Source organism: Pleurodeles waltl, chromosome 6, assembly GCF_031143425.1.
Source record: "Pleurodeles waltl isolate 20211129_DDA chromosome 6, aPleWal1.hap1.20221129, whole genome shotgun sequence".
In the NCBI taxonomy this organism is placed as follows: Eukaryota; Metazoa; Chordata; class Amphibia; order Caudata; family Salamandridae; genus Pleurodeles; species Pleurodeles waltl.
The window spans coordinates 1,198,350,581-1,198,378,436 of record NC_090445.1 but is presented as its reverse complement, the minus strand read 5'-3'; the positions used below and the strand labels follow the sequence as shown (position 1 = coordinate 1,198,378,436).

The 27,856-nt window shown below is 47.2% G+C and overlaps 1 protein-coding gene across 2 annotated transcripts in view; it reads left to right on the top strand.

The window, feature by feature from the left end:
- HELLS (helicase, lymphoid specific) overlaps positions 1-27,856 on the top strand; it is a 549,822-nt gene that overhangs the window by 237,317 nt on the left and 284,649 nt on the right. For both annotated transcript variants that reach the window (XM_069240496.1, XM_069240495.1), the window contains exon 14: positions 13,552-13,706. In XM_069240496.1, the coding sequence (XP_069096597.1) occupies positions 13,552-13,706 (155 nt within the window). The remainder of the gene's footprint in view (positions 1-13,551; positions 13,707-27,856) is intronic.

Below are 27,856 nucleotides of genomic sequence, written 5' to 3'. Positions count from 1 at the left end.
AGTTGCCAGTCCTTCTGTGCTTTTGTTAGATAAATTGTATCCGTCTGGGGGACTCTGAGAACTTGGTGACAAGGTACTGAAGGAAGACTGGCGAACCTTCAAAGAGGTCCTTCATCAGGGCAAGCTTGTCATCAACCAGATTATTGCATTTGACCTCATGGTCCATGGATACTGCCATGGAATCTGAACGAGACAATGCTCTAGCTTGTGCTAAGGGGACTCAAATAATAGCAACAACAAATTCATCAATTGTAGGTAATAGTCTTTGGCACATGTGCAGAGGAACTGTCTTACATGAAGTTTGAGAGAAACACTTTGAAAGCTGTGGATATGGAGAAGGGAAAGGAAAACTGAGTGAGGGACCTGCTCTATAACAGAAATGTCTTTCCTTTGAGGATTCAAATCCCTTAGTGGTCACATCAGCACAGCAGAGGCACTCTTACTACCTTGTAAGCTCTCCAGATCTAGAGGCCAGTAACCACCTGCTGTCCTGTCAGTCACTGATGGGTGGAAGCATAGTCCATCTACTAGAATTACTTCTGACAGATATGGGTATTTGTAGGAAGCTGGCCTGGTGTGTGGGGGGATACCTATGGTGTTGCCATCCTACACCAGGTTCAAGTATCCCCTATTAGTGAAGTGTGGGCAGTGTCTAGAAAGTTAGTGCTGTCTAGCGGTAAGTGTGGATGAGAAGCCAAGACTTGTTTAGGAGACATGCAATGCTTATGCACTACGACTGTAGTCGCACATCACAATCACAAATGAAAGAACCACGCAGTGTTACAAAAATAAGGGTACTTTATTATGGTAACAAAAATACTATAATACTAATAGGCAGTCCCCCAACTGAAGGTAAGTATGCTCACTAATTATATACCCAATAGCAATTGGTAAGGAGCATAAAAACAAAAAGCATTGGCAAAAGTATTAGAAAATAGTGAGGCCCTCGGGGAGGGTCAAACCACATCCTAAATAAGTAGAATACGAGATACAGTCCACTGCCCAAGGGTATGGAATCATTAAAGGGGAGCTGGAGGAACTAGACACCCTAAGAGACTAGTAATAGTGACCACCCCAGCCCCCCCCCACCCCCCCCACCCAAGCGCACAGGAGAGCAGAGTTGAATACCTGATTTTCCCCAAAACTAACAAAGACTTGGAAAAAGGACTATGCAAGACCCTAACCAGACTAGAAGAATCTAAAGGTGGATTCTGGCAGAAGAGGACCTGCAAAGGAAGGGGGGGGCCAAGTCTAGTTTGTGATGAAGTGTCCGATCATGGCAGTAACCACTAACCACCCTTCTGTGAATGCAGGACCAGGTTGACTGGGAAGACAAACTCTGCAGCACTGAAGAGGAGGAGTTCCTGAAGTGAAACAGGTGGTGGGTGCCCTGCGTCTGTTGTAATGTTGCAGTGGGGCAGTTGTGCTGGAGAACCACCAGCATGCCTTGGCAAATGTAAAAAGAAGAAAAGGACGAGCTGCAAGGCTGAAGAGGACCAGCAAGGCCCAATGGACTTGCCCCAAGGAGGGGCCTCTCTGGGTTGACACTCGGCAGTCGGGAGAGTCACCAGAAGCGGTTGCAGCCCCCACAGGCAATCAACTGGCAGCTGGCACAGCAAGTTGCAGTGAGGCCCAGTCAGCACACCTGAAGAGTCCCACGTTGCTGGAACAGCAGAGAGGAGACTGCTTGGAAGGAAGAAGTGCTTGGGGCTGGGACTACATGAAGCCTGAAGATCCCTTGGAGCAGGAGCAAACAAGCCTCGATAGCTGCAAGAGTCGCCGTGCACAGGAGTACTGTCCTGCAAGGAGGCAATGGCTTACAGTCTCCTATGTTGGACATTTGGCAGAGGACCAAGGGGACTACTCTGCCCACCACCTGTAATGCAGGATCCATGTAGTCCTGAAGGAGAGCAGAGCCACACAGCTGGTTGTGGTTGCAGTTGGTGCCTGCAGATGCAGGGGAGTGACTCCTTCACTCCAAGAGAGGTTCCTCCTTACTTCTTTGTGAAAGCTGGAGTCTTGTCAACCTCGGAAGATGCACAGCTGGGGAAGTATTACAGTTGTTGGAAGGAGACTGAGAAATAACTTTGAAGTTGCAGATCGTCTGTTCCTGAAGAGTCCAGTTGAGGTTCCAGTGGCCAGAAAATGAAGTAAACGATGTAGAAGAGTCCTGATGGAATCTTGCACGTCAAATCTGAGGACCCACCCAACAGGGAGTCCCTAAATAGACCAGTGACCATCTATCTGGAGGGGCTGTGACGTCACCAGCCTGACCTGGCCACTCAGATGCTCCCAGTGGTCTTGGCCCAACTTAGGTGGTCACCATGTTAGTTGACCAATCCCCCTTCCAGGGCTTTTTAGGGTCTCCCGCTTGGGTTGGTCTTCAGATTCAACTGTGAAGATTCCAGCAGGACTCCGCTGCATAGTTTAATTCATGTTCTGGCCACCGGGATTGCAACAGGATTGTTCAGGAAACAACAATCTGCAACTTCAGCAATGACTCCTCTTTGCAAAGTTGTTTCTTTGGTAAGCCCTTTCCTCTCCTCGCAGGACAGTACCCGTGTGCACAGCTACCAAAACTTGTTTGTTCCTCCTCCAAGGGATCTTCAGGCTCCGTGTAGCCCCGGCCTCGAGCACTCTTCCCTGCAAAGCAGCCTCCTGTTCCTGTTGCCTGTGGGGTCTTACTCCTCTTCTTGTGACTACCAGCTGCTGAGTGTCACTTCTGACTCCTCTCCTTGGATCGAGTCCCCTGGGCTTTGCTGGTCCTCTTCAGCCTTGCAAAACCTTCTTCACCGACTCTCTTGCATTTGCGAAGGCTTGTCAGTGGTTTTCCAGCACCACTGACTAACTGCATCATGACTGCTGACGTGGGACATCACTTGCATCACTTCTGGAACTCCTCTTCTGCTCCAGTGCTGCACTGCTGACTTTCTTCATCCACAGAAGGATGGGTAGTGGCTCCTGCCACAGCCAGACACTGCAACTCGAACTGGGTTTGGTCCCCTTCTTTTGCAGGTTCTCTTCTGTCAGGATCCACCTTTGTTTTCTTCCAGTCTTGTCTGGGTCTTGCACAGTCCTTTTCCAAAGTTCTCCTGTGGGTTTGGGGAAAAACAGGTACTTGCCTCTTCTCTCCTGGTCGCTGGGCGGCACCCTGGTACTTAACTTTTGGGATTCCTAGCCCCTCCATCTGCCCTCTACTGATTCTACTTTCTTGGGTGGTGGACTGCCTTTCACATTCCACTTACTTAGTATATGGTTTGGTCTCCCCTAGAGCTTTCGCTGTTTTTCTATTTATTTACTATTTGCCATTGTTTTCTATGCTACTAGTATGTTTACCCATCTCCTAGTGGCGTATTTCCTATATTAGTATTTTAGTATTTGTGTTACCATAAAAAAACCTTTATTTTTGTAACAGTGTGGTTCTTTCATGTGTGTAAATGCTGTGTGGCTGTAGTGGAATTGCATAAGCTTTGCATGTCTCCTAGAAAAGTCTTGGATGCTCATCCACAGCTACCTCTAGAGAGCCCTAGACATTTCCTACATCTCACTAATGGGGGATACCTGGACCTGGTATAAGGTGATAACACCAGAGGTGCTCACACCAGGCTAGCTTCCTACACCCTGTAATTCACATGCTGGTATGGGGACCCCTGATGTCAGAGATGTGCAAATAATCACGGCTTCTTAAACGCCTTATGTGCCCATTTCGGAAATACAAAGGTTTCCTTGATACCTTTTTTTTCACTCTTCATATTTTACCAAATGAATTTCTGTATACAGTGAAAGTCCATTGCAAGGTGTGCCTCATTTATTGGCTCTGGGTACCTTGCGTTCTTGATGAACCTACCAGCCCTAAATATCCCTGCAACCAGAAGGGTCCAGCGGAAAACGTTACAGGAGAAAAGGTAGTCACAAATGTATTTTTTTTAAATTTATTTTTTTCTTTTACTCCATTTCAATATTTTTTTTTTTTAGTTCAACTGTTACTTTCTGTAGGAAAACCTTGAAGGATCTACACAAATGACCCCTTGCTGAATTCAGAATCTTGTGAACTTTTCAGAAATGTTTAGCTGTCTGGGATCCACCATTGGTTTAACACTAGTTCCAGTCACTAACTGGAAGAAGGCTGAAACACAATTTTTTTTACAAATGGGTTATGTCCCAGTAAAATGCTAAAACTGTGTAGAAAATTTTGTTTTTGGCATTCAAGTATGCCTGTTCCTGAAAACTGGGAAGCTGGTGATTCTAGCACCGCAAAAACTTTGTTGATGCCATTTGCAGGGGAAGAACCAGATGCTTTAATTTGCAGCACTTTTTTTCTTTTTTTTACCATCTCTCCATACCCCCACCCGCCCCTGCCCCTTCCCAAAAACAAACCATGTTTTTAGCTGTATTTTGGATAATTTCTTTAGAATCCCCAGAATGTATATAATTTGACATGCATTATACTTTTTATCCAGTCTAGGTGGTACTGGAGAGACTGTTGCTGGGTTCGTCATTATCTTCAAGCCTTCATTCCAAATAAAATTTATAATGGGGATAGCCCTTGCTGATTTTCTTGCCTGCTCTTTAAAATCATGTAGAAAGCAACATAGATACAGATATTGGCAGATGAAAACATGTAGCTACCCTGTCCATTAAATTATGGAATCCCCGATATCTTCAGGATGCAAATCTGAAGGGTGGTGGTGTTCATGGTGTGGGAGGCAAGTAATCATCCCGCTTGTCACTAGGTTGCTGGGGAGTAATCATTTCTCCTTTCCTCAAATGAGGTGTCATCTTCTCTAGGAGGTGCAGCTATTGGACAGGCTGGCATGAATCTGGGTGTTGCTGAGGAAGGGGAGGGGGGTGGCGGAGGAAAGTTTCTTGGTGTAGCCGGTGAGAGGTTGTGGTTGGGAAGGTTGTTGTGGTTGATCAGATACTGAATCCGGAAACCTAGGTTTGGAGTCCTGAAGCATGGACAGAAGATCAGAAATAAGGGAAGTTGGCATCTGTACTGTATTACGCTGTTGGTAATAATGTGGTGGTTCATAATAATGGCTATGGGGTGTGTAATAGGATTCATATTGCTGCTGCTCATCGTTGTCATCTTGATATTTAACGTGCAGCAGTGATAGACTGTGTGCCCCCCCCCCCCCCCCCCCCCCACACACACACACACACACACACACCCTCTCCCGCATGGCACTCCGTTATCAGATTCTTACCAAATCTAAGAGATGACTAGGTAGTAAAGTTGACACCTTGCTGGGAGATGTTTCATCCGGACGCAGGTTAGATCTGGTAACCTTTGTGATTTGTATCATGGTGCGGAGATGAGGAACGTCTGGACCAGTGAGCATCACAGTGTATTATGAAGTTGCTTGCTTTATTGTAGACAAAGGTGTCATTGTCAAGGGCACCACCGATGATGGCCTTGTCGGCGGTAACGTCGGCGATGCTGCTTTAAACGATGTTGTCGCCTGAGCTGCTGTCAGTGGCGACTGATGAAGATATTTTTTTCGGTGGCTTTGTTGATGGATGAGTAATAGACAGGATGGAAGACTTTGTTGACGGGCTGGAGGGTGTCGTCAACAGCAAGAGTTTCTTCTTAGATGGTGGTGAAGCCAAATCCAGCGTGGCACTCACCATCGTTGAGATCGTTGTTTTCATGGCCGACTGTCACTGATGAGGGTCTAGTTGACGAGACAGTGACTGTAGATGTTGTGGTAGTAATCTAACATCGACTGTATAGCTATCGTCAGCTTGCTGTGAAATTATGGTTAATGTAACATGGAGGGCTCGGAAGGAGAGCAATGGTGATGCTCCTTATTGTGGCATGGCGAAGATGGTTGTAAGGAGGCTGACCCTGTGAGACCTTTATCCTTAAAAGTCTTTATGATGGGATTTTTTTTTTTTTTTTGCTCTCCTCTGAACGCCCCTGGTCAGACGATCTTGATCATTTCTGGGGTCTTGAAGCTGTATCGCTGTCACAACCTGAAGTTCTGGATTTTGCTTGCATGTCTAGAAGTCTTCCTTCTGTCCCTCAGTCTTAGCAGTTAAGGTGTGACAAAGTTTGTAATCCTTCACTTGGTGTCTGGGATGTAGGCAGCACAAACAGTCCTTATGAGGATGATCAGTGTAGCCTTTGTTTGCCACAGGTTTTATAAGGACGACAAAGGCCTTTTTTGGAAGTAGCAGACATTTTTGAAGGAAAATATAGATTTCAGAGGAAAACAATTGAGCAGAGCTCAGGGAAGACTCCCTACACAGGGCGTGCAGTAGAAAATCTGAAGGGTCCTCTCTTGGGAATATTATAAAGGATGCTGGCACCTTATTGGTCATAGGTCAAGTCTGGTTCTTTTTTCAAAAGGACTTGGATAGGCTAAATGTTTAAGTTTGCTAGCATTATATCCTGTGGTTATTCTTACTTACTGCTTTTCTAAGGTACCGTTGGGCTCCCACTTCGAAGTTGGAGATGATTCAAACATGTGAATCTGTGAAGATACCAATACTGGATAACTATAGTTACAGGTAAGTAACTTGTTCTTGTATACAGAATTCATAAGGTACTAAATGCACATGACCTATTGTGCCGGTAATGGCACAAACATGGCATGATGCAAAAAAGGTTTCAAATGGCCCATCCTTTACACTGCCCAACACACTATACCTCACAGCCATTATAATCAGTGATATATGGCATGATAAAGCAGGTTTGCTCTATAGTCCTACTCCATTTCTGCAGGGTTTCACATTCAAGTCTGCATTTTTTGCAATAAAGTTTAAGCTGGTGAACACCATGCATTCTTTTTTGTAGGCTGAAATAAACTGGAACTAGCTTATGATTCATTACCATGTGTTTTCTACAATGAAAGTTGCAGGAATTTGGTAAATGTTATGTGGTGTTAATAATATCCTTCCTAGGAGCACCGTTTGTCCGTGTTTGTAATAGGATGTACCCTCAAAACCTACTAAACTTCCTTCTTGGGTGTGACATTAAACATGTTACATAATATGAGAAAATGATTAGCATTTTGAGGGCAAGAGGAAGCAATTTTACGTGAGGAAGGGAGTAGGCCATGACGTTGAAGTTGTTAGACCCATGCCTAGAATAAAACCTTAAGTCAATGCTGTTGTAACTAAAGTGAGGCAGTAACACTGCAAATCTCTTAAGACATCTCTGCCACTTGCAGGGGAGTGAAAGTCCCTAGAGTGCTCTGGGCTGATAGTTTAGTTTTGTGACTCTAAAGGGAGCAATCATAAAGGCTTCCAATTCTACTGCTCTGCAGGGTCACTGACCTATCTCTTTGGGAGTCCGAAGGTTTTCTGAAGCTCTGCTTGTAGAGCAAGGCTATTGAATGACTGCGTCAAACTGAACCGGATTAGGTCAGGTCAGAAAACCAAACCAGTTTCAGCTGTACCACTGCATTGTTCTGCAGTAGATAACCAGTTGTGAGTTATTGTGAATTTCCCCAGCACTTCCAGTGGATATGGGCTACAGTTATTTATTTGGAGGCAGCTGTGGAACAGTTGCATCATTCTCTGTGCTGAACTGCCATCTTGTGCTACAATCACAACTTTAGCTATCAAACATGTGCTATTGTTTTTGCATGAAGAGTACTGCTTTTATCCCATTAGAGGTTCATGCCTCCAAACCACTTTAGTTTCCCTTGTTCCATCATGGGCACCCAGTGGGAGGCAGAATATACCGTCACTTGACCCACTGGTGCTCTACAACATCAGACCAGTGGGTTCTTCAAATTGTCCGAATGTTCTACTCCCTCCCCTTTCCTCCTCTCATGCCACTCACTTGCAAAAGACTGACAGAGGGCCACTTCTCCATTTTCCGCATGGAAGTGACCATGGTTTTGGCCAAGGGAACTGACGCCAGAAGCAGGTTGTGGTTGCTATTCCCACAACTTTCTGGACCCAATAGAAGCAGAAGCCTTCTTTCAAACTTAGACCTGCGTCTTAACTTCTTCATAAGAAAGGGATATTCAAAGTGCTATGCTCGCTCAAGTCCTGTCTTCCCTGGACCCGGGAGACTGGATAGTAGCATTGGACTAGCTGGGCGCTTACTTCCACGTTCGTGTCCTGTCTGCCCAGTCGCTACCTGCAATTTATGGTAGGCCACAAGCACTTTTTGTTCCTGTGCTTCCCTTTGTCTTTACCATCACCCCTTGGATGTTCACCAAGATGATGGTGGTGGTTGCAGCTCATGTGCAGAGATCAAGGCTGCCAGTCTTCCCCCTAGCTTGACATCTGGCTTTTGAAGGTGGGCTTGCCCCAAGCTGTTGTCTCCCACGTCCAGATTAGGGCTGACCTACTGCACTTGTTGACTGTAGGACGTTGGCTCTGTATATACTATTTCAAAGTAAGAAATAGTGTGCACAGAGTCCAAGGGTTCCCCTTAGAGGTAAGATAGTGGCAAAAAGAGATAATTCTAATGCTCTATCTTGTGGTAGTGTGGTCGAGTAGTAGGCTTATTTGAGGGTAGTGTTAAGCATTTGTTGTACACACACAGGCAATAAATGAGGAACACACACTCAGACTTACTCCAGGCGAATAGGTTTTTATATAGAAAAATATGTTTTCTTAGTTTATTTTAAGAACTATAGGTTCAACATTTACAAATAATACTTCAAATGAAAGGTATTTCACTCGGGTATTCTAGGAACTTTGAATAATCACAATAGCATGTACAGTTTTGACAAAAATGGCAATAAGCTATTTTAAAAGTGGACACTGCAAAAATCAACAGTTCCTGGGGGGCGTAAGTAATTGTTAAGTTCACGGGTAAGTAAAACACTTACAGGGTTCAAAGTTGGGTCCAAGGTAGCCCACCGTTGGGGGTTCAAGGCAACCCCAAAGTTACCACACCAGCAGCTCAGGGTTGGTCAGGTGCAGAGGTCAAAGAGGTGCCCAAAACACATAGGCTTCAATGGAAACAGGGGTGCCCCTGTTCCAGTCTGCCAGCAGGTAAGTACCTGCATCTTTGGAGGGCAGACCAGGGGGGTTTTGTAGGGCACGGGGGGAGGGGGGGGAGAGTAGGGTAACGACATAAGCAGGCACAGAAAGTACACCCTCAGCGGCACTGGGGCGGCCGGGTGCAGAGTGCAAACAGGCGTCGGGTTTTGTGTAGAAAGCAATAGGGAGACCCGGAGGGTCTCTTCAACGATGCAGGCAGGCACGGGGGCTCCTCGGGGTAGCCACCACCAGGGCTAGGCAGAGGGTCGCCTGGGGGCCGCTCCTGCACTGGAGTTCGGTTCCTTCAGGTCCTGGGGGCTCAGGTGCAGTGCTGGCTCCAGGCGTCTGGTTCCTTGTTGCAGGCAGTCGCGGTCAGCCTCTGGATTTCCTCTGCAGGTGTTGCTGTGGGGGTTCAGGGGGTTCTACTCTGGCTACTCACGGGCTCTGTCGCCGGGGAGTCCTCCCTGAGATGTTTGTTTTCCGCAGGTCGAGCGTGGGAAGTGTCACGCTTCCGGCGGGAAACATGGGTTCTTTAAAGTTGCTTCTTTGTTGCAGTTTGTTAACAGGGCCACTGTTCTCTGGAGCTTCTTGGTCCTTTAGATGCAGGGCAGTCCTCTGAGGCTTCAGAGGTTGCTGGTCCCTGTTGGATGCGTCACTGTTGCAGTTTTCGTCGAAGTAGGGAGACAGGCCGGAGGGGCTGGGGCCAAATCAGTTGTTGTCTCAGTCTTCACTACATGGCTTCAGCACAGCAGTCCTTCTTCTTTAGGTTGCAGGAATCTATCTTCCTCTGTTCTGGGGGCCCCTAAATACTGGATTTAGGGGTGTGTTTAGGTCTGGGAGGGCAGTAGCCAATGGCTACTGTCCTTGAGGGTGGCTATATACCCTCTTTGTGCCTCCTCTCTGTGGGGAGGGGGGCACATCCCTTATCCTATTGGGAGAATCCTCCTTCTACAAGATGGAGGATTTCTAAAAGTAAGTCATTCAGCTCAAGACATCTTAGGGCCTGTCCTGACTGGAGGGTGACTCCTCCTTGTTATCTTCATTATCTCCTCTAGCCTTGCCAACAAAAGTGGGGGCAGTGGCCTGAGGGGTGGGCATCTCTACTAGCTGGGATGCCCTGTGGCGCTGTAACAAAAGGGGTGAGCCTTTGAGGCTCACCGCCAGGTGTAACAGTTCCTGCAGGGGGAGGTGAGAAGCACCTCCACCCAGTACAGGCTTTGTTCTTGGCCACAGAGTGACAGTCACTCTCCCCATGTGGCCAGCAACATGTCTGGCTTGTGGCAGGCTGGCAAAAATTAGTCAGCCCACACGAAGTCGGGTATGTATTCAGGGGGCATCTCTAAAATGCCCTGTGGGTGTATTTTACATTTTACTGGCATCAGTGTGCATTTATTGTGCTGAGAAGTTTGATACCAAACTTCCCAGTTTTCAGTGTAGCCATTATGGTGCTGTGGAGTTCGTGTTTGACACACTCCCAGACCATATACTCTTACGGCTACCCTGCACTTACAATGCCTAAGGTTTTGCTTAGACACTGTAGGGGCATAGTGCTCATGCACAAATTCCCTCACCTGTGGTATAGTGCACCCTGCCTTAGGGCTGTAGGGCCTGCTAGAGGGGTGACTTACCTATGCCACAGGCAGTGTGAGGTTGGCATGGCACTCTGAGGGGAGTGCCATGTCGACTTAGTCATTTTCTCCTCACCAGCACACACAAGCTGGCAAGCAGTGTGTATGTGCTGAGTGAGGGATCCCTAGGGTGGCATAAGACATGCTGCAGCCCTTAGAGACCTTCCCTGGCATCAGGGCCCTGGGTACCAGGGGTAACAGTTACAAGGGACTTACCTGGGGTGCCAGGGTTGTGCCAATTGTGGAGACAATGGTACAGTTTAGGGAAAGAACACTGGTGCTGGGGTCTGGTTAGCAGGGTCCCAGCACACTTTCAAATCATAACTTAGCATTAGCAAAGGCAAAAAGTCAGGGGGTAACCATGCCAAGGAGGCATTTCCTTACATTGACGTTCACTATAAACCTATGGAAGCCACACTTGACTCCCTTTTACACTCCCTTTCATTGGAGCTGTTCTGTGCACTCTGCAGTTTCCAGCTTATCCCACCAAATAGCGAGTCCAGGATGTGATGCCAGTGTTTCAGCCTCTATCCTGGACTTCTGTGACACTGATGCTGCTGGGCCTCATGGCATGCTGCATCCTGCTTGTGACACATGCCTGCTGGCATTGGGGTAATCTTGCTGACATGATCCAAATCTCGAAGGGATCTGCAAATGATCTTTGGTTGATCTTAACAAACCACGAATGGGCCAACAGCAGACTCCTCTCCCTCCCTTCCTCCCCCCCATACCAGTTCTGACAGTAATGACAGATGTAGCACTCCGGGGATGGCGTGGCCATGTTGAGAGGTTGAGTTTATAGGTCTCTGGTCTTCGACAGGATCTGGATTCCGCATCAACCTACTGGAGCTCCAGGTGATCTGGCTGGCATTAAAAGCCTTTCTGCGCTCCATCTAGGGAAGGCTAGTGCAGGTGTTGGAAGACACCACCCCAATGTGTTACTGCAACAAACAGGGTGGGGTGGGTCGTGAACAGTTTGTCAAGAGGTCCTGCGTCTCTGGACATGGCTGAAGTTTCGGGCATATCCCTGGTGGCTCAACACTCTCTTAATGCCAGAGCACAAACTCTTCTAAAGATGCTTAATGGATCACAAATGATGTCTCCATCTGGCGGTGGTGCAAGGACTCTTAGCATTAGAGAGAGCCTTGGTTAGATCAGTTTGCTACCGCAGAGAACAAACAATGTTGGCAGTTCTGCACATTGGAGCTCCTGCTCTGAGACACTCATCTTGAGTGGAGCTCAAGCCTCCTGTACACCTTTCTGTCACACTTACCACTCCTGCCCAGTTTTCTCCAGGAGATCAGAAACAACTGGACCCAAGTCATCCTTGTGGCTCCAGACTGGACTCAGAGTTAGGTATCCTGAGGTTTTGAGCATGGCCATTGGTCCTCCAGTAGGACTGCACCTTCGGGAGGATCTTCTGTTGCAGCAGCAGGGGAGGGTTCTTCACCCGAACCTTCATCTGTGGAGATAGAGCAGCAACTGTTGACAGCTTTCGACCTTCTGCCCAAAGTTTGCAATGTTGTCTTGGAAGCCAGGAGTGTTCCTACCAAGACTGTATTCACCTGCCACTGGAGCAAGTTTGTTGCATGCTGTGCAGAGTAACCCACTCCCTGCGTCCCTCTTACAGGTCCTTCTCCATTCTTTCTCTTGCCCAGCAGGGCTATGCTCTGGGCACTCTCAAGGGCATCTTTTGGCCATTTCAGTCATCTTGCAGCTGTCTCTTTAACCTTCCCTCTTCAAATTGCCTGTGAAATTCTTTAAAGGGTTACCACACATTTCCACCTTCACCCATCTGGAACCCAAAAAGAATGTTTTTCGCCGTTGACCTCATTAAAGAGTTGCGGGCGCACTACCAAGTTGTGGTCCGACATAGCAAAGAATGAAAAGGCTGTGCAGAAATGAAACATATCCCATTTGATCGTGCTCTGCATTATGATAAGCTATGCATTTACCAAAAATCAACCCCCTATGTGTTTGCATGCTCATTCCACCAGAGTAGAAGCTGTGACCACTGAATTAGCACAGGAGTTCTAGTCCTGGACTTTCAGGCAGCAACATGGGTCTCATTGCACAAGTTCACCAAGCACTACTTCTTGGACAAACCGGTCACTCTGGATGGGCACTTTGCCGGTTTAGTCTTGCAGGGCATTTTGGTCTGAAATCTTTCTCACAAACTCACCTCTTGGGAGGAATTTCTTGGGTATCTATTCAAAGGTAGGGAGTCTGCAGCTAGAAGTGTATCAGATGAACAAGTTACTTCCCTTTGGTAATACTGACTCTCTAGCTGAAGGTTCCTTACTGACCCACCAGTCTTCCCTACTCTGCAAGCTGATTCTAGGGTCAGGGCTGTAGTGTTCCACGCCAGTGGTCTTCACTGCTTCATGCTCCTGGCATGGAAAGTTGTGAAAAGAAACTGGTGTCAGTGTTCTGGTGTGGTCCCTCCTACCGGAGCACAAGTGAACTGCTCAAGAAACATTTTGGAATCCAGTCTGACATATGGCAAAATTCAAGGGCATGTTATCTGTGGCTTGATAGTCCCTGCCAGACAAGGCATTACCGAAAGTAAGTAACGTTTTCTCAGCCACCAATAATTGCACTTAAAACAGCATAGTGAGGTGAGTAGCCATCGTTCAGGATGGGTGGATGCACACTTGACTGTACCCTGTTACCATTCTTGGGCTCTGCTTGGGGTTGAATTTATAGAATAGTGCCTCTTCAGTGGGCACAAGATGTTTACTAGATTGTTGTGTGTAGGGAATAATCAGCCAAGGGCAGGATACTGTAGCTTTTTGCACTGTACAAGGTCTTTTGTCCCTACACATTTCATTAGGGCACTTTTGTCTACCATTTTTGTTACATTTGCTGTTCTACTTGAACTTTTAGTGAATGGAGTAATTCTGCCTAAGATTTAATGGTTTTACTTTTAAGTCTTGACATGTGTGTACACTTAACTTTTACTGTAATTTTTCAGGAAGAGGAGCAAACGATTGAAGTAACTTCTACTGGACGACCAAAACGTAGGAGTCGAAAAGTAGTAGATTATAGAGAATCTGAGGGTGATACCCCGAAGGAGTTTGAGAGGTGTATCAATAAACTCCTTTTGCAGCAGGAAGCAGAGCAAGAAAGGTAATTGGCTTATCATAGAGAGTATCATATTGTCTGTGATGGGAATCCCACCAGTACTGTTCTTATATGTATTTGTTGAAAAATGAGCACCACTATTTATTTTTTCTACTTAGCACCACACTTTTATCCAGCCATGCAAATCATTTTACAGAGAAAGCAATCCTTTTCTGTTAGCTACCTCCACTACCACTGTTATTTCTGCCTCTACCGTAACTTTAGTCCCACCGTCACTGCCGCCAACACAATTACCAACAAAGCCAACAGGTCTAACTTTGGTAAACTAATGCTTAAAAATAGTTATTTTTTTCTAAGTATTTTTACGAATTTAACTTAATACCTTTCAATTTCACAACCTTGTCAGAGTAGCAGTATCAGTCATTCCGTACAAATTAAATTTGGAGTAGACAGTCGCCTGAGGATAGGTTATATTTAGGTTCTCTAAAGTACACTATATTTCTGTCAGTTATTCTACCCTTCAAGGGTGCCTATTAGGGTGATCTGTTAACCTAGTCAGCATTTCCAAACATTCTATTGTGTCCTCTGTCAACTTATCTCTTCTACAATTCATGAGTTACTCATCTACTAACGCCAACTCAACCCTCCTGTAGAGAGCTTGCTCATTATATAATATATATCTACTAATTTGCAGGTGCTCCTTTAGGTGGTATTGTGGTCAAGCACCCTTAGGCTTATCAGAGGAGTGTGAGACATCTGCAAGTACAGTCAATAAATGACACGACTCAAGGAGATCCACACTAACTTACAAAAATAACAAGCATCTTTATATATGCTTCGGCACCAAAAGCAATACGATCAGGTTTTGCAAGGGAAATATTTATATTTTTGAAATGCTGCAATTTTCAGAAGCAGTAATCATATCCTATGGAGAGAAGAACAAGTACTGCATTCAGGTATAGTACAGGGACTCGTGAGGCCAATCTCCTGGACTTTAGCTAAGTATTGGGCAAGGGTCAGGATCGTACCAACAGGCCACACCCTGAGTGTAGGAAAGTGCCCTCTTTCGCATGGTTAACCCCATTTTCTACCTGTTGTAAGCATGTTTGACTGCACCTACTGGGTACCTGCTAACCAGGACCCCAGTAGGTTTGCGCTCTCCTCTAAATTATACCTTTTTCTTCCAACAATCGGCATACTGTTCCCACCCCCCCCCCCACCCCAAATGTAAGTCCCTAGTATATGGTACCTAGTTACCCTGGGTATTGGGGGTTCCAGGGGAGCCCATGCAAACGGTTCAGCAAGTCTACCAATACAGTGTGCGTGAACCGGCTGCACACACCCAGTTTCACTACAGGTCACTGCACCAGGTTACCGTAAGTCACCCTTATGGTAGGCCCTCTCAGCCCAGACGGCAGGGTGCAGGTACCTCTGTGTGAGGGCACACCTGCACTAGCAGAGGTGCCCTCACGAACTCTGCACTAAGTGAGTGCAGAGACGCCATTTTATATATGTACCAGACATAGGTCACTACCTATGTCTAGCTACATAGTGGTAACTCCAAACGTGGGCATGTTTGGTATCAAATGTCGGAATCATACCCCAATACTATTGCACGTATTGGAAGTATGATTCCATACACTCTCTGGGCTCCTTAGAGGACCCCCAGCATTGCTACCACCAGTCTTGCAGTGTTTCTCGGGCAGCCCAGGTGCTGCCACCACTCAGACAGGTTTCTGCCTTCCTGCTGCTTGATCTGATCGTGCCCAGGAAGGCAGAACAAGAATTTCCTTTGGGAGAGGGAGGTAACACCCTCTACCTTTTGGAAATAGGTGTGACTGGCTTGGGAGGGGTAGCCTCCTCAAGCCACTGGTTTGCTTTGAAGGGCACACTTGGTGCCCTCCATGTATAAACAAGTGTGCACTGGTTCAGGGACCCCCAGTCTCTGGTGCGCAGCTGGATAATGGAAAGGAGACTGACCACTCCTCTGTTCATCTTCACCTCAGGGGTGGTGCCCAGAGCTCCTCCAGAGGGTTCCTGGGTTCTGACATCTTGATTCTAAGGTTGGCAGGGAACTCTGGGAGCATCAGAGTGGCCAGGCAGGTGACATCAAAGCCCCCTCCTGATAGGTGCTTACCTGGTTAGGTGACAAATCCCTCTTTCAGTCCTTTTTAGGGTCTCTCTTGGGTGTGTCATCAGATTTGGCTTGCAAGATTCCAGCAGGACTCCTCTGCAACCTTTACTTCGACCTCCAGAACCATGACTGGACCCTCCAGGAACCTACAAGCTGCAGATCCACGAGAAAGACTTCTGCAACATTGTACCCAGAGTTCCTGCCAGCTTTGCAACAGTTTCCTCGCTGTGCATCCTCAGAAAACTGCAACTCTCCATCCTGCCCAAGGAGTATCTTGGAGTGAAGGAGTCACTTCCCTGCAACCACAAGCACCTACAGCAAGTGACGACCTGCTGCATGGATTCCCCCCCCCCCTTTTTTCCTGCTAAGCTGCATGAATCCTGCATCACAGTGGTGGTCTGGAGTAGTCCTCTCGGTCCCCTCTGACAGCTGTCAAACCTTGGTGGAGGCAAACCTTTGCCTTCCCACGCAGGACAGTACTTCTGGCTGGGCGGCACGGGGCAGAGTGCTTTCAGGTGTTGGAGTTTTGCTGGTTCAGGGTACTCTGTTATCTTGGGGTGTCTTCAAGATGCAGAGAAGCAGTTCTGCTGCTCCACAGGAGTTCCTGGGTCTTTGTAGAAGGCAGGAAGTCCTCCGACGCTTTTGGAGACACAGCAGCTTATAGGATGGGTCGACTTTGGTGCTAATCGACTGGAGCAGTAGACAGGTCAGCAAGGCTGGAACCAGGCCAGGTACTTCTTTGTTTGCTTTTTGAATCTCTTCAGTGTCCTTCATAGGTCAGCAGGAATCAGATTTCATGGTGCTAGGAGCTCCTCCGAATACTTAATTCAGTGGTGCTTGAGAGAGTGTAGGGTTGCAGCCAATGGACTACTTAACCCTGATGTCACTACACCCCCTACAGGACCACTTTAGTGTGAAGTGGGCATAACCCTGTCCCAGAGTTGCTAAATGTGCCAACACAAAGATGGCCAATTGGTATTGCCAATTGGGGAACAATTGTGCAGTTTTAGAGAAAGAGGTCTGGCATTGGCAACCTGGTTAGTAGGAACACAGTGCCCTTTCTGTCAAATTTGCATCAATTACCAGGCAAAAAGTTGGGGTGGCCATGTCAAAAAGGGTGCTTTTCTATACAACCACCCCCTCAAAAGAGTGAGGCTAACCTTCCCCAAGAGAGCCTTCATTGTTTAAATGGAAGAACCTGAGAAGGCCATCTGCATTGGTCTAGTAAGTCCAAGGTCTGTTCCACTGTAAAATCAATTCCCTGTTGTGAGATGGACCACCTCAACAGTTTAGGGGTTTTCACCTTTCATTTGCATCAGCCATCTGAGAGGTCTGTGGTCATTTTGGGCAAGGAGGTGAGAACTTAAAGGGTATGGTCTCAACTTCTTCAGGGACCAGACCACAGCAAAGGTTTACCTGTTAATGGCACTTCAATTATGCTCTCTGGGAAGTAACCTCCTGCTAATGAAAACAGGTTGGTCATGGCCCTCAACATTGGTCTGGGATAGGATTCCCTCCTGTTCCATGTTCAGAGGCATCTGTCTGCACTGTGAACTGTTTAGAATAATCTGGAGCTTTCAGAATGGGTGTGGAGTATATTGCGTCTTTCAGAGTGTCAAGTGTTTTGACAGCGCACTGTCCAGTTTCTTTTTCATCTTTTTAGCGGTTAGTTCTGTGAGTGGTGCTACAATGGTACCATATCCCTTCACAAACCTCCTATAGTACCCGCTCCAGCCATGCTTTGCCCTGATTTGGGTCTGGGTTGTTGTGTAGCCATTTTAATTATAGCTCCATGCACGTTAGCTTAACACGCTAGGCCGCTGTGCACTTTGACCTAAATATATTTTATTCGGCTTTGCATTATTTTTACAATAACCAGTTTTAATTTCATCTATCTAACTGTTTTTGCTTAGCCCAGCACTGTGTTCTCAAACAAGAAATTCTTGATCACTTTGTGCTTTAGTCACGGCTACAGTTTGGTACATTGCCAGTGAACGTGGTAGAAGTTTAGTCTGACATTCATAGAAAATACACATCCTTACGTAGGGACATTGTCTTAGAACATCAGCTGTGTCATTATAAAAACACTTCTTAGTCCCATTACACGTTAAGAGGGAGATTCCAGCCAGGGAACCACGACTGTATGCTGATTGCTGAATTGCTGAATGCTTCGCTGCAGATGCTAACGCAGACAACAGGCATTTGCTCAGGTATGAGGGTTGATGTCCTCTCGGGGGAACCTGAAAGGCAGAATTAGAGCTTAACATGCTGTGCTCAGGTTATGACTTAGATAGGAAATAGTCCATCGATCTTAGTGACAATATGATGGCATTATTCTTATGCTTCACTCTCCTATTCCCCATTTTAATATGGTCATGTTGTGTCGTCCTGGTTATTGCAGCTCTCGCTTTGCTATCTAAAATGCAGTTGTTTTATTAAACCAGTCTTTAAAACTCATACCTCTTCTTATTGTCCTTTATATAGGAGACCGAAGTGTGAATGAGAGAATCGGATGCGACCTGAGTGACCACAACTTCACTGAGAAGTATGTCATGCGCTCGGCTGCCCAATCATCTCTACCTCTTGGGAGAGACGAGGTACTGCTAGTTAGCCGGAGCAAAACCCGGATTTAGAGCGACAGGTGTCGGGTTAGACTCAGTCTCCCACACCATGGATGATCTTGCTGCTCAAAATCCAGTGGTGGTCAGGCTCTAATTTTCTGGTCCTCTGGAATATCTGGCTCATATAAACCACAACAACTCAATGCTGTATGCGGAGACGTCTGTGGTGCTGAGGAATTCCACCACAGCTGTGTAGGTAATCCTACTACAACTGGTGGTTGTTCAAGCTTGAACTTTAAAAGGAAAAAAAAAACATTTTGGTGTGCCTTCTCTGAACTCTTAGTGTTACTAACATGGCGAATCCCCAACAGGTACAAATAGCTGTTAATATGAGAACCTCTAACCGCACATTTATTAGCAAATGGCCTAACGGCCCAAGGAGGTCCAGTTACATTTGTGGTGGCGCCCATGCAGCTTATAGAACACAACTCTTTTACTCTTGGGTCACATTTCCAGCAGTTGATCGGAACGCAAATACATTTCATCAATAAACACCCACAAATGCGCCTGGACAATACAGAGCATACGCATATTTAGAGATACCTCTATCAAGAACATAATAATTGGCTTGATAGTGCCCTACCCCACAGAATATTACCAGTAAGGTTAGGTCCACTAAGTAATGACGGTCCTACCTGGCCTTTATTGGCCACCTATACACCACATCAAGCGGTAGCAAATTTAGCAGTAGCTGAGGTTCGTCGCTTATATATTGAATTAATAGCAATATATAGACGATTAGTACAATTTGTGAAACAAACACTAAATACAAACCCAACACGTGCTGCTCCAGCACATCCACAGGCAGTAACGCCAGGTATAAATCCTGCGACTGTACATTCGATTATGGGTAACGTACCCGCCAAACATGAGGAAACTCAGTTTTGGTTAGCACAGAAAATTAATACGCTGGAGGCAGTATTTCCCCATACGGGACCTCAGGATAAACAAAGAATATTAACGATGTGCTTGCCCTTCGGGATGGTCCCTACAGTAGAAAACTGTAATACCTGGGGCACGGTATCTGCCGCACTCTACACAACTGCACACGGTACACCGACACTTGCCAATTTACTGGAAGTGCTGAAACAAATTCAAGATGAATATGGGGCTGCCCCGGCCCTAGATTTGGGGATGCAATTGATGGGCAATTTTGCCACAGTGTCCTCAATCATTTTCAGTAACCTAAAAGGGGGGCATGCGGCTTCGAGATGTTCCACAACAAGATCAAGAGCGAGAGCTGCCTAAAATAATAGCAGAGACCTATTCAAGTATCGGTCGAGATAGCCTAGGGGCCAGACCACAAAAACCTAAATTTCAGGGCAAATCAAACAGATACCCCCAAGCAAGCACCTGAGGGTAATAAGAAACTCTGGGATAAAAAACAACAAACTCCTAAGAAAGAAAGGGGAGAATCTCCGAGTATAGAGACTCCACAAAATAGGTATAATCTCAAACAGAGATAATATAAAAACGCCTGATAGATATCAATATACTGATACACGCCAATCTCGTTCCTTTCAGGACTCCTCGGAAAAAAGAAATGAGAGAGGTGGGCGATCAGAGCGAAGAACAGAGTACGTGAAACAGAGACAGGAATCACAACGCTCTTCTGAGGTTTCTGTTTAAAAAGGAAGAGAAACCAGCCCAACAAAAACAATTTAAAAAGAAAAAAGTGGCAGCAGTCGCAGTCTGACATGCCACACAGGAAGAGGGTCCTCTTGAAGAACAAGAATTGGGCTTTAGCCTTGCTAGACAGCACGGCAGAGGTCACAATAGTTTGCCAGAATCTTCTAGAGCATCTGGAGGTGAGAGCAACTGATGACTTTATACAAGTGGAAACTGCGGACATGCATGCCTCCAAGCCTGATAGTTTGTACAAAGTAACACTAAAGTTAGAAGGAGACATTGAACACACAATAGACGCAATCTTTTGGGATCGCATAGTAAAAGTATATGATGTCTTGTTGGCTGAACAAGATTGGCCGCCTGACTTATTCCGTACCTGCCCATATGGAGATGTCATCAAGCCTTCTTTCTCATCCCTTGTTCCAGAGGAACTAGCTGAATCCTATTCCATTGAATGGGCTCTAGCACAAGCACCGGCATTATACAGAAATCATGTAGGATAGGATAAAGAATCCCCCTACCATGTAATTCCAATTAAAAGTGAACCTCAGCCACAACTGCAGTATCCTATAAAACATGAAGCAAAAGCACCAGTGAGAGAAATACTCACGCAATTAGAGTACTAGGGTGTGATTGAACCCTTTGTCTCGCCAATGAATAACCCTTTGTTCCCAGTAGCCAAACCAGACCATTCATACAGAATAGTTTGACTACAGGCATTTAAACAGTCATACACGCACCTATGCTATCCACAATTCGCACACCATTAATGAGCAACATAGTGCTTAAAAAATACAAAACACTAGACATTTCCAATGGGTTCTTCTGCTAGAATATAGTGCCTGAGAGTAGAGTCTTAACAAGTTTCAGTGCACTAGGTGCCCAGAAAAAATTCTGTTGTTTACCTCAAGGGTATAAGAACAGCCCAGGACTGTTTGCAGCTCGTGTCACTGCTATATTACACGAGATTGACCCTAAAGCATTGTCCTATGTAGATGATGTATATCTCACGGATGATGAACTACTACAACATTTAAGAATGGTAGCCCGCATTGTCTTAGGGTTTGCCGAATTTGGCTACAAATTTTACTTTAAAAAAAAAAAAAAAAAAAAATAGCCTTCCTCAGCGTCCTGTTTCTAGGATATGAGCTGTCAAGTGAAGGGAAGAGCCTAGCGCTGCAATTCTTAGAAAAGTGATTGGAGCTTTCCAGTCCAGAACTGATTAGATCTCAGGTCGTAGTGGTTGAACGTAGCCTCTACCTAAAAGGTGACCCATGAGCACAACCTTGCCCTCCTCTGTCACTTGCTTACCTTTATAGTAAAGCCTCCACTTTGCAAAGCTAAAAGGATCTTGCCAAGGTGAATCAGGTGATCCTGCCACAGAGAGCTAAAGACAGCAGTATCACCAGGATATGCTACACTAAAGGCATCCAACCAAGCAAGGACTCTATTGACTAACCTTTGGGAGGTGGCAGGGGCATTTTTTTTTTTTCTAGCCCTAATGGCATAGCAGTGAACTGGTAATGTCCATCTAGGGCTGAGGATGCTGATCTTACTTTTCTCCAGGGGCCAGACCAATCTGCCAGTTGCCTGATGTTAAATCAAAAGTATTGAGAAATTTGGCTGCCTCTAACCTGTCAATGAGTTTGTCGTCTCTTGGATTAGGGTGTGCATCTTCTTGATGACAGCGTTAAGACCTCTATAGTCCACATAAAACCTCAGCTCTGGTTTATCTTTCTCGGAATTAGATTTGGAGACTAAGACAACTGAGCTGAACCAGGGACTGTATTACCCCAAAATCCAGCATCCTGTTTACTTCAGCTCTGCTGCTATCCTTAGCATTGTCAGACTGTCCCTAAATTTTGCTTTTGACAGGCATATGGTCACCAGTGCCCGCATCGTAGACACACCAGTTAGTCTGACTAGGGTGAGAGAAAAGAGCTCCGCATACTGCTTGTAGGACTTGCCTGCAGTCAGCTTGCAGCTGGGCAATGAATGTAGGTGAAAAGACCGTTCCATCAACTGACCCATCTTGGGGGCTGTGGTAGAGAAGGTCAGGGGGAGGCTCTTTCTCTTCTTCCTGATCCTCATCAATGACCATCAGCATGGCCACATCTTTCCTGTCATGGAAGAGCTGTAGGCGGTTCACATGGATGACCAATCAATCCACATTTATAAAGCATGGCTTATCACCCAGGGCTTCTCAAGGTGCTAGCTGGGGGACGCCGGTCAGTCAAAGAGCAAGGTCTTGAGGTCCTTCCTGAACTGAGCCAGCAATGGGGACTGCCTGAGTGTTCCACATAGTGTTCCAGGTCTGCGTGGCGAGGTAGGACAAGGATCTTCTGTAGGAAGTTGGCTCTGTATGCACTATTTCAAAGTAAGGAATAGTATGCACAGAGTCCAAGGGTTCCCCTTAGAGGTAAGATAGTGGCAAAAAGAGAATACTAATGCTCTATTTTGTGGTAGTGTGGTCGAGCAGTAGGCTTATCAAAGGAGTAGTGTTAAGCATTTGTTGTACACACACAGGCAATAAATGAGGAACACACACTCAAAGACAATTCCAGGCCAATAGGTTTTTGTATAGAAAAATATATTTTCTTAGTTTATATTAAGAATCACAGGTTCAAGATTTACATGTAATACTTCAAATGAAAGGTATTGCAGGTAGGTACTTTAGGAACTTTGAATTAGCAAAATAGCATATACAGTTTTCACATAAATCACATATAGCTATTTTAAAACTAGACACAGTGCAATTTTCACAGTTCCTAGGGGGAGTAAGAGTTTGTTAGTTTTTGCAGGTAAGTAAACCACCTACGGGGTTCAAGTTTGGGTCCAAAGTAGCCCACCGTTGGGGGTTCAGAGCAACCCCAAAGTTACCACACCAGCAGCTCTGGGCCAGTCAGGTGCAGAGGTCAAAGTGGTGCCCAAAACGCATAGGCTTCAATGGAGAATGGGGTGCCCCGGTTCCAGTCTGCCAGCAGGTAAGTACCCGTGTCTTTAGAGGGCAGACCAGGGGGGTTTTGTAGGGCACCAGGGGGGACACAAGTCCACACAGAAAGTACAACCTCAGCGGCTCGGGAGCGGCCGGGTGCAGTGTGCAAACATGCGTCGGGTTTGTAATAGAAAGCAATGGGAGACCAAGGGGTCTCTTCAGCGATGGAGGGGGGGCTCGGGGGGGCTCCTCGGGGTAGCCACCACCTGGGCAAGGGAGAGGGCCACCTGGGGGTCGCTCCTGCCCTGGAGGTCGGATCCTTCAGGCCCTGGGGGCTGCGGTGCAGAGTCTTTACCAGGCGTCGGATCTTGGAAGCAGGCAGTCGCGGTCAGGGGGAGCCTCGGGATTCCCTCTGCAGGCGTCGCTGTGGGGGCTCAGGGGGGGCAACTCTGCCTACTCACGGTCTCGCAGTCGCCGGGGAGTCCTCCCTGAAGTGATTGTTCTCCACAAGTCAAGCCGGGGGCGTTGGGTGCAGAGTGCCAATTCTCACGCTTCCGGCGGGAAATGCGTGTTTCAAAGTTGCTTCTTTGTTGCAAAGTTGCAGTCTTTGGTGAACAGAGCCGCTGTCCTCGGGAGTTCTTGGTCCTTCTAGATGCAGGGCAGTCCTCTGAGGCTTCAGAGGTCGCTGGTCCCTGGGGAGAGCGTCGCTGGAGCAGTGTCTTTAGAAGTGGGGAGACAGGCCGGTAGAGCTGGGGCCAAAGCAGTTGGTGTCTCCGTCTTCTTTGCAGGGTTTTCAGCTTAGCAGTCCTCTTCTTCTTAGGTTGCAGGAATCTGAGTTCCTAGGTTCTGGGGCGCCCTTAAAAACTAAATTTAAGGGCGTGTTTAGGTCTGGGGGGGTTAGTAGCCAATGGCTACTAGCCCTGAGGGCGGGTACACCCTCTTTGTGCCTCCTCCCTGAGGGGAGGGGGGCTCAGCCCTAATCCTATTGGGGGAATCCTCCATCTGCAAGATGGAGGATTTCTAAAAGTTAGTCACCTCAGCTCAGGACACCTTAGGGGCCAGTGACTCCTCCTTGTTTTTCTCATTATCTCCTCCAGCCTTGCTGCCAAAAGTGGGGCCGTGGCCAGATTGGGGCAGGCAACTCCACTAGCTGGAGTGCCCTGGGGTGCTGTAACAAAGGGGGTGAGCCTTTGAGGTGTTACAGTTCCTGCAGGGGGAGGTGTGAAGCACCTCCACCCAGTACAGGCTTTGTTACTAGCCACAGAGTGACAAAGGCACTCTCCCCATGTGGCCAGCAACATGTCTGGTGTGTGGCAGGCTGCTGAAACTAGTCGGCCTACACGGATAGTTGGTTAAGGTTTGAGGGGGCACCTCTAAGGTGCCCTCCGGGGTGTATGTTACAATAAAATGTACACTGGCATCAGTGTGCATTTATTGTGCTGAGAAGTTTGATACCAAACTTCACAGTTTTCAGTGTAGCCATTATGGTGCTGTGGAGTTCGTTCATGACAGACTCCCAGACCATATACTCTTATGGCTACCCTGCACTTACAATGTCTAAGGTTTTGCTTGGGCACTGTAGGGGCATAGTGCTCATGCACTTATGCCTTCACTTATGGTATAGTGCACCCTGCCTTAGGGCTTTAAGGCCTGCTAGAGGGGTGACTTATCTATACTGCATAGGCAGTGTGAGGTTGGCATGGCACCCTGAGGGGAGTGCCATGTCGACTGTCTTTTTATCCCCACTAGCACACACAAGCTGGCAAGCAGTGTGTCTGTGCTGAGGGGTCCACAGGGTGGCATAAGATATGCTGCAGCCCTTAGAGACCTTCCCTGGCATCAGGGCCCTTGGTACCAGGGGCCCAGTTACAAGGGACTTATCTGGATGCCAGGGTGTGCCAATTGTGGAAACAAAATTACAGGTTAGGGAAAGAACACTGGTGCTGGGGCCTGGTTAGCAGGCCTCAGCACACTTTCAAATCAAAACTTAACATCAGCAAAGGCTAAAAGTCAGGGGGTAACCATGCCAAGGAGGCATTACTTACATCTTCCACCAGCCGTGCTCTTCCAGATCCTGGGGATCGTAGTGAGGGCCTGTTGTGCTGAGTGGAGCTACCTGGAGGGGGTAAAGGAGAGAAGGTGACTGAGGTAGGCAGGTCTGATGTTGTGGGGGGCCTTGTATGCGTGCGTCAGGAGTTTGAAGGCAATGCGTTTGACTGGTAGCCAGTGTAGTTCTCTAAGGTGCAGAGAGATGTGGCTGTGGTGGGAGATGTCCAGGATCAGTCTGACCGCAGCATTATGTATTTCCTGGAGTCCTGTTTGGAGGTGTTTTGTTTTTTTTGTTGATTGCGGCATAGAGTTTTTGCTGTAGTCGAGGTCACTGCTGATGAGTGCCTTGGGTGACTATTCCTCTTGAGTCGATGGGGATCCGCTTGATCTTTCAGAGCAGGCAAAGGATGTGGAAGCATAATACGGCATTGACTTAGCGGGCTATGGACAGTGAGTCGAGAATGATGCAAAGGTTGCGGGTGTGGTTGGTCTGAGGGGCAATTCTGAGGCTACTGGGCCACCAGGACTCATCCCAGGCAGAAGTGGCGGGCCCAGTATGAGGATCTTCGTCTTGTCAGAGTTGAGCTTAAGGCAGCTGTCCCTCATCCAGTCTGCGACTGCCTTCCTTCCGTTGTGAAAGTTGTTTTTGGTTGTTGATGGTTCATTGGTGAGGGAGAGAATGAGCTGTCATCTGTGTATGAGATGATGTTGAGCCCGTGGTGTCTGACCATCTCAGTGAGCGGGGTAATGTAGATGTTGACGAGGGTGGGGCTCAGTGAGGAACCATAAGAAACTGTATCTGGTTTCTGTCGACATGGAGGTGAAAGGTAGCAGCCTTAGTCTTTGGGTTTAGCCGGTGAGTAAGGAGCATATCCACTCCAGGGCTTTGCTGCAGATGCTGGTGCCTTGTAGTCTGGTGCACAGGGTGGTGTGGGAAGACAGTGTTTGAAGGCTGCAAAGAGGGCAAGGAGGATGAGGACAACTGTATTGCTGTGGTCCAGTCAGGTGCGGATTTCATCCTTGGCTGCTAGGAGAGGAGTTTTGGTGCTGTGTTTGCTCCTGAATTAAAAGTGGGAGGGGTGTTGAGGATGTGGTTGGCTTTGATTAACTCTGTGAGCTATGCATTGATCGCCTTTTCGATAACCTTGGCTGGCGATTAGTCAGTAGTTTTTCTACTTTGTTCGGTCTACGGAAGGTTTTTCAGGAGGGGTTTAGCTCTGCGTCTTTCCAGACGTCTGGGAAGAATGGCGGTTTTGATGGAACGGTTGATGGTACAACATTGTTCAGGAACGATAATGGTGCTGGCTTGATTAAAGATGTGGTGGGGGCATGGGTCCGAGGGTGCCACAGTGAGTGGCGCTCATGAGCTTGAGGGTGTCTTCCGGGGTGAGGAGGGTCCAGTGCCTACAGTCGGTTGGTCATAAGTATCCATGGTGGTGGGCAGGGGAGGACTTTTCTTGTAAATCCTTTGTAGATGTCTTGAGTTTTTACTGTGGAAGAAGGTGGCAAGGCTGTTGTAGAGTTCTTGTGAAGGTGGTATGTCTGTGGTGTCTGTTGGGTTTTGTAAATTCCTTGACTATGGTGAAATGTTCCTTGCTGTTGTGTGCATTGGTGTTGGTTCTCTCCTGGATGGTTGATTTTCTGGTTGATCTGATAAGCCTGTGGTGTGATTTGACTGTTTTTGTGGACCTTGTGGTCTGAGCTCCTGCTGCTTCTCCACTTTCTCTAGAGTCTGCAAGCGCACTTGGATTCTTGGAGGTTGGGGGGGGAAAACCAGCTGGGTCACGTGTGGTGTTGATTGCTGGTGGGTTTCCTTAGGGTGGCTAGGGTGTTGGCGCAGTCGGTGATGCATTAGTGGAGGTTGTGGGCTGAGGTGTTGGTGTCTGATGGTGGGGAGTGGCAGAGTGCAGTAGTGAGCTGGGTTTCAGTGACCTGGGTCCAGTTCCTGCACGGTGGTGGTGGATGTGGTGCTGTTTGACTGTCTTGGTGGAAGAGTGGACGCAGTGGTGGTTGGTCTAGTGGAGTTCGGAGGTGTGTGAGGAGATCTGGTTTCCAGCATAGAAGACTGGGTCGAGGGTGTGTCCTGAGTGCTTAAGGAGGTTGACCAGTTGTGGTTGTCGAGGTGAAAGTTTAAGTCGCCAAGGAGCATGTAGTCTGAAGTGAGGGCATGGGGAGCGATGAAGTCAGCCAGTGTTTTGCTGAAGGGTGGGCAGGGTCCAAGAGCTCTGTAGATGAGTGTTCCGCGGAGGGTGGTGTTTGGAATAGACTGGATCTGAAAATGAAGGTGTTCAGCGACTGGGGTCTGGACATCAACGCTGACCGTGAGGCAGAGTGATTTGTTTGTGGGCGATGGCAATACCTTCTCCTGGTCAGTTGACGTGGTTTTTATGTATGACCTTGTAGCTGTTGGGGATGGCAGTGGTGATGTCCAGAACTGAGGAGGTAGTGATCCAGGTTGAAGTGCCTAGGTGAACCAGATAGATTATCTAACTCTTCTTTTCAGGGTTAGGGTAAGGGCCACTCCATTTGTCCTGAAATGCCATGGGAGCCACAGGCTCAAGTACCCACACCTGCCCTAGTTGGAACTCCACCTTGGCAGCCTTTTGCTCATACCAAAGCTTCTGGAGCTGTCGGCTGGCTTCAAGGTTTTTGGATGCTCTCTCCATGTACTCAGCCATCCTTGACTGTACGCCAAACACATAGTCCACATGTCTTGTTTGGGTTCTTTGAGAGGTCTCACCTAGCCTCCACTCATTAGACATAGTGGTCTCCTTGCAGAATGACCAAACAGAAGTTCAAACTGGGCAAAAACATATTTTCTGTGGCA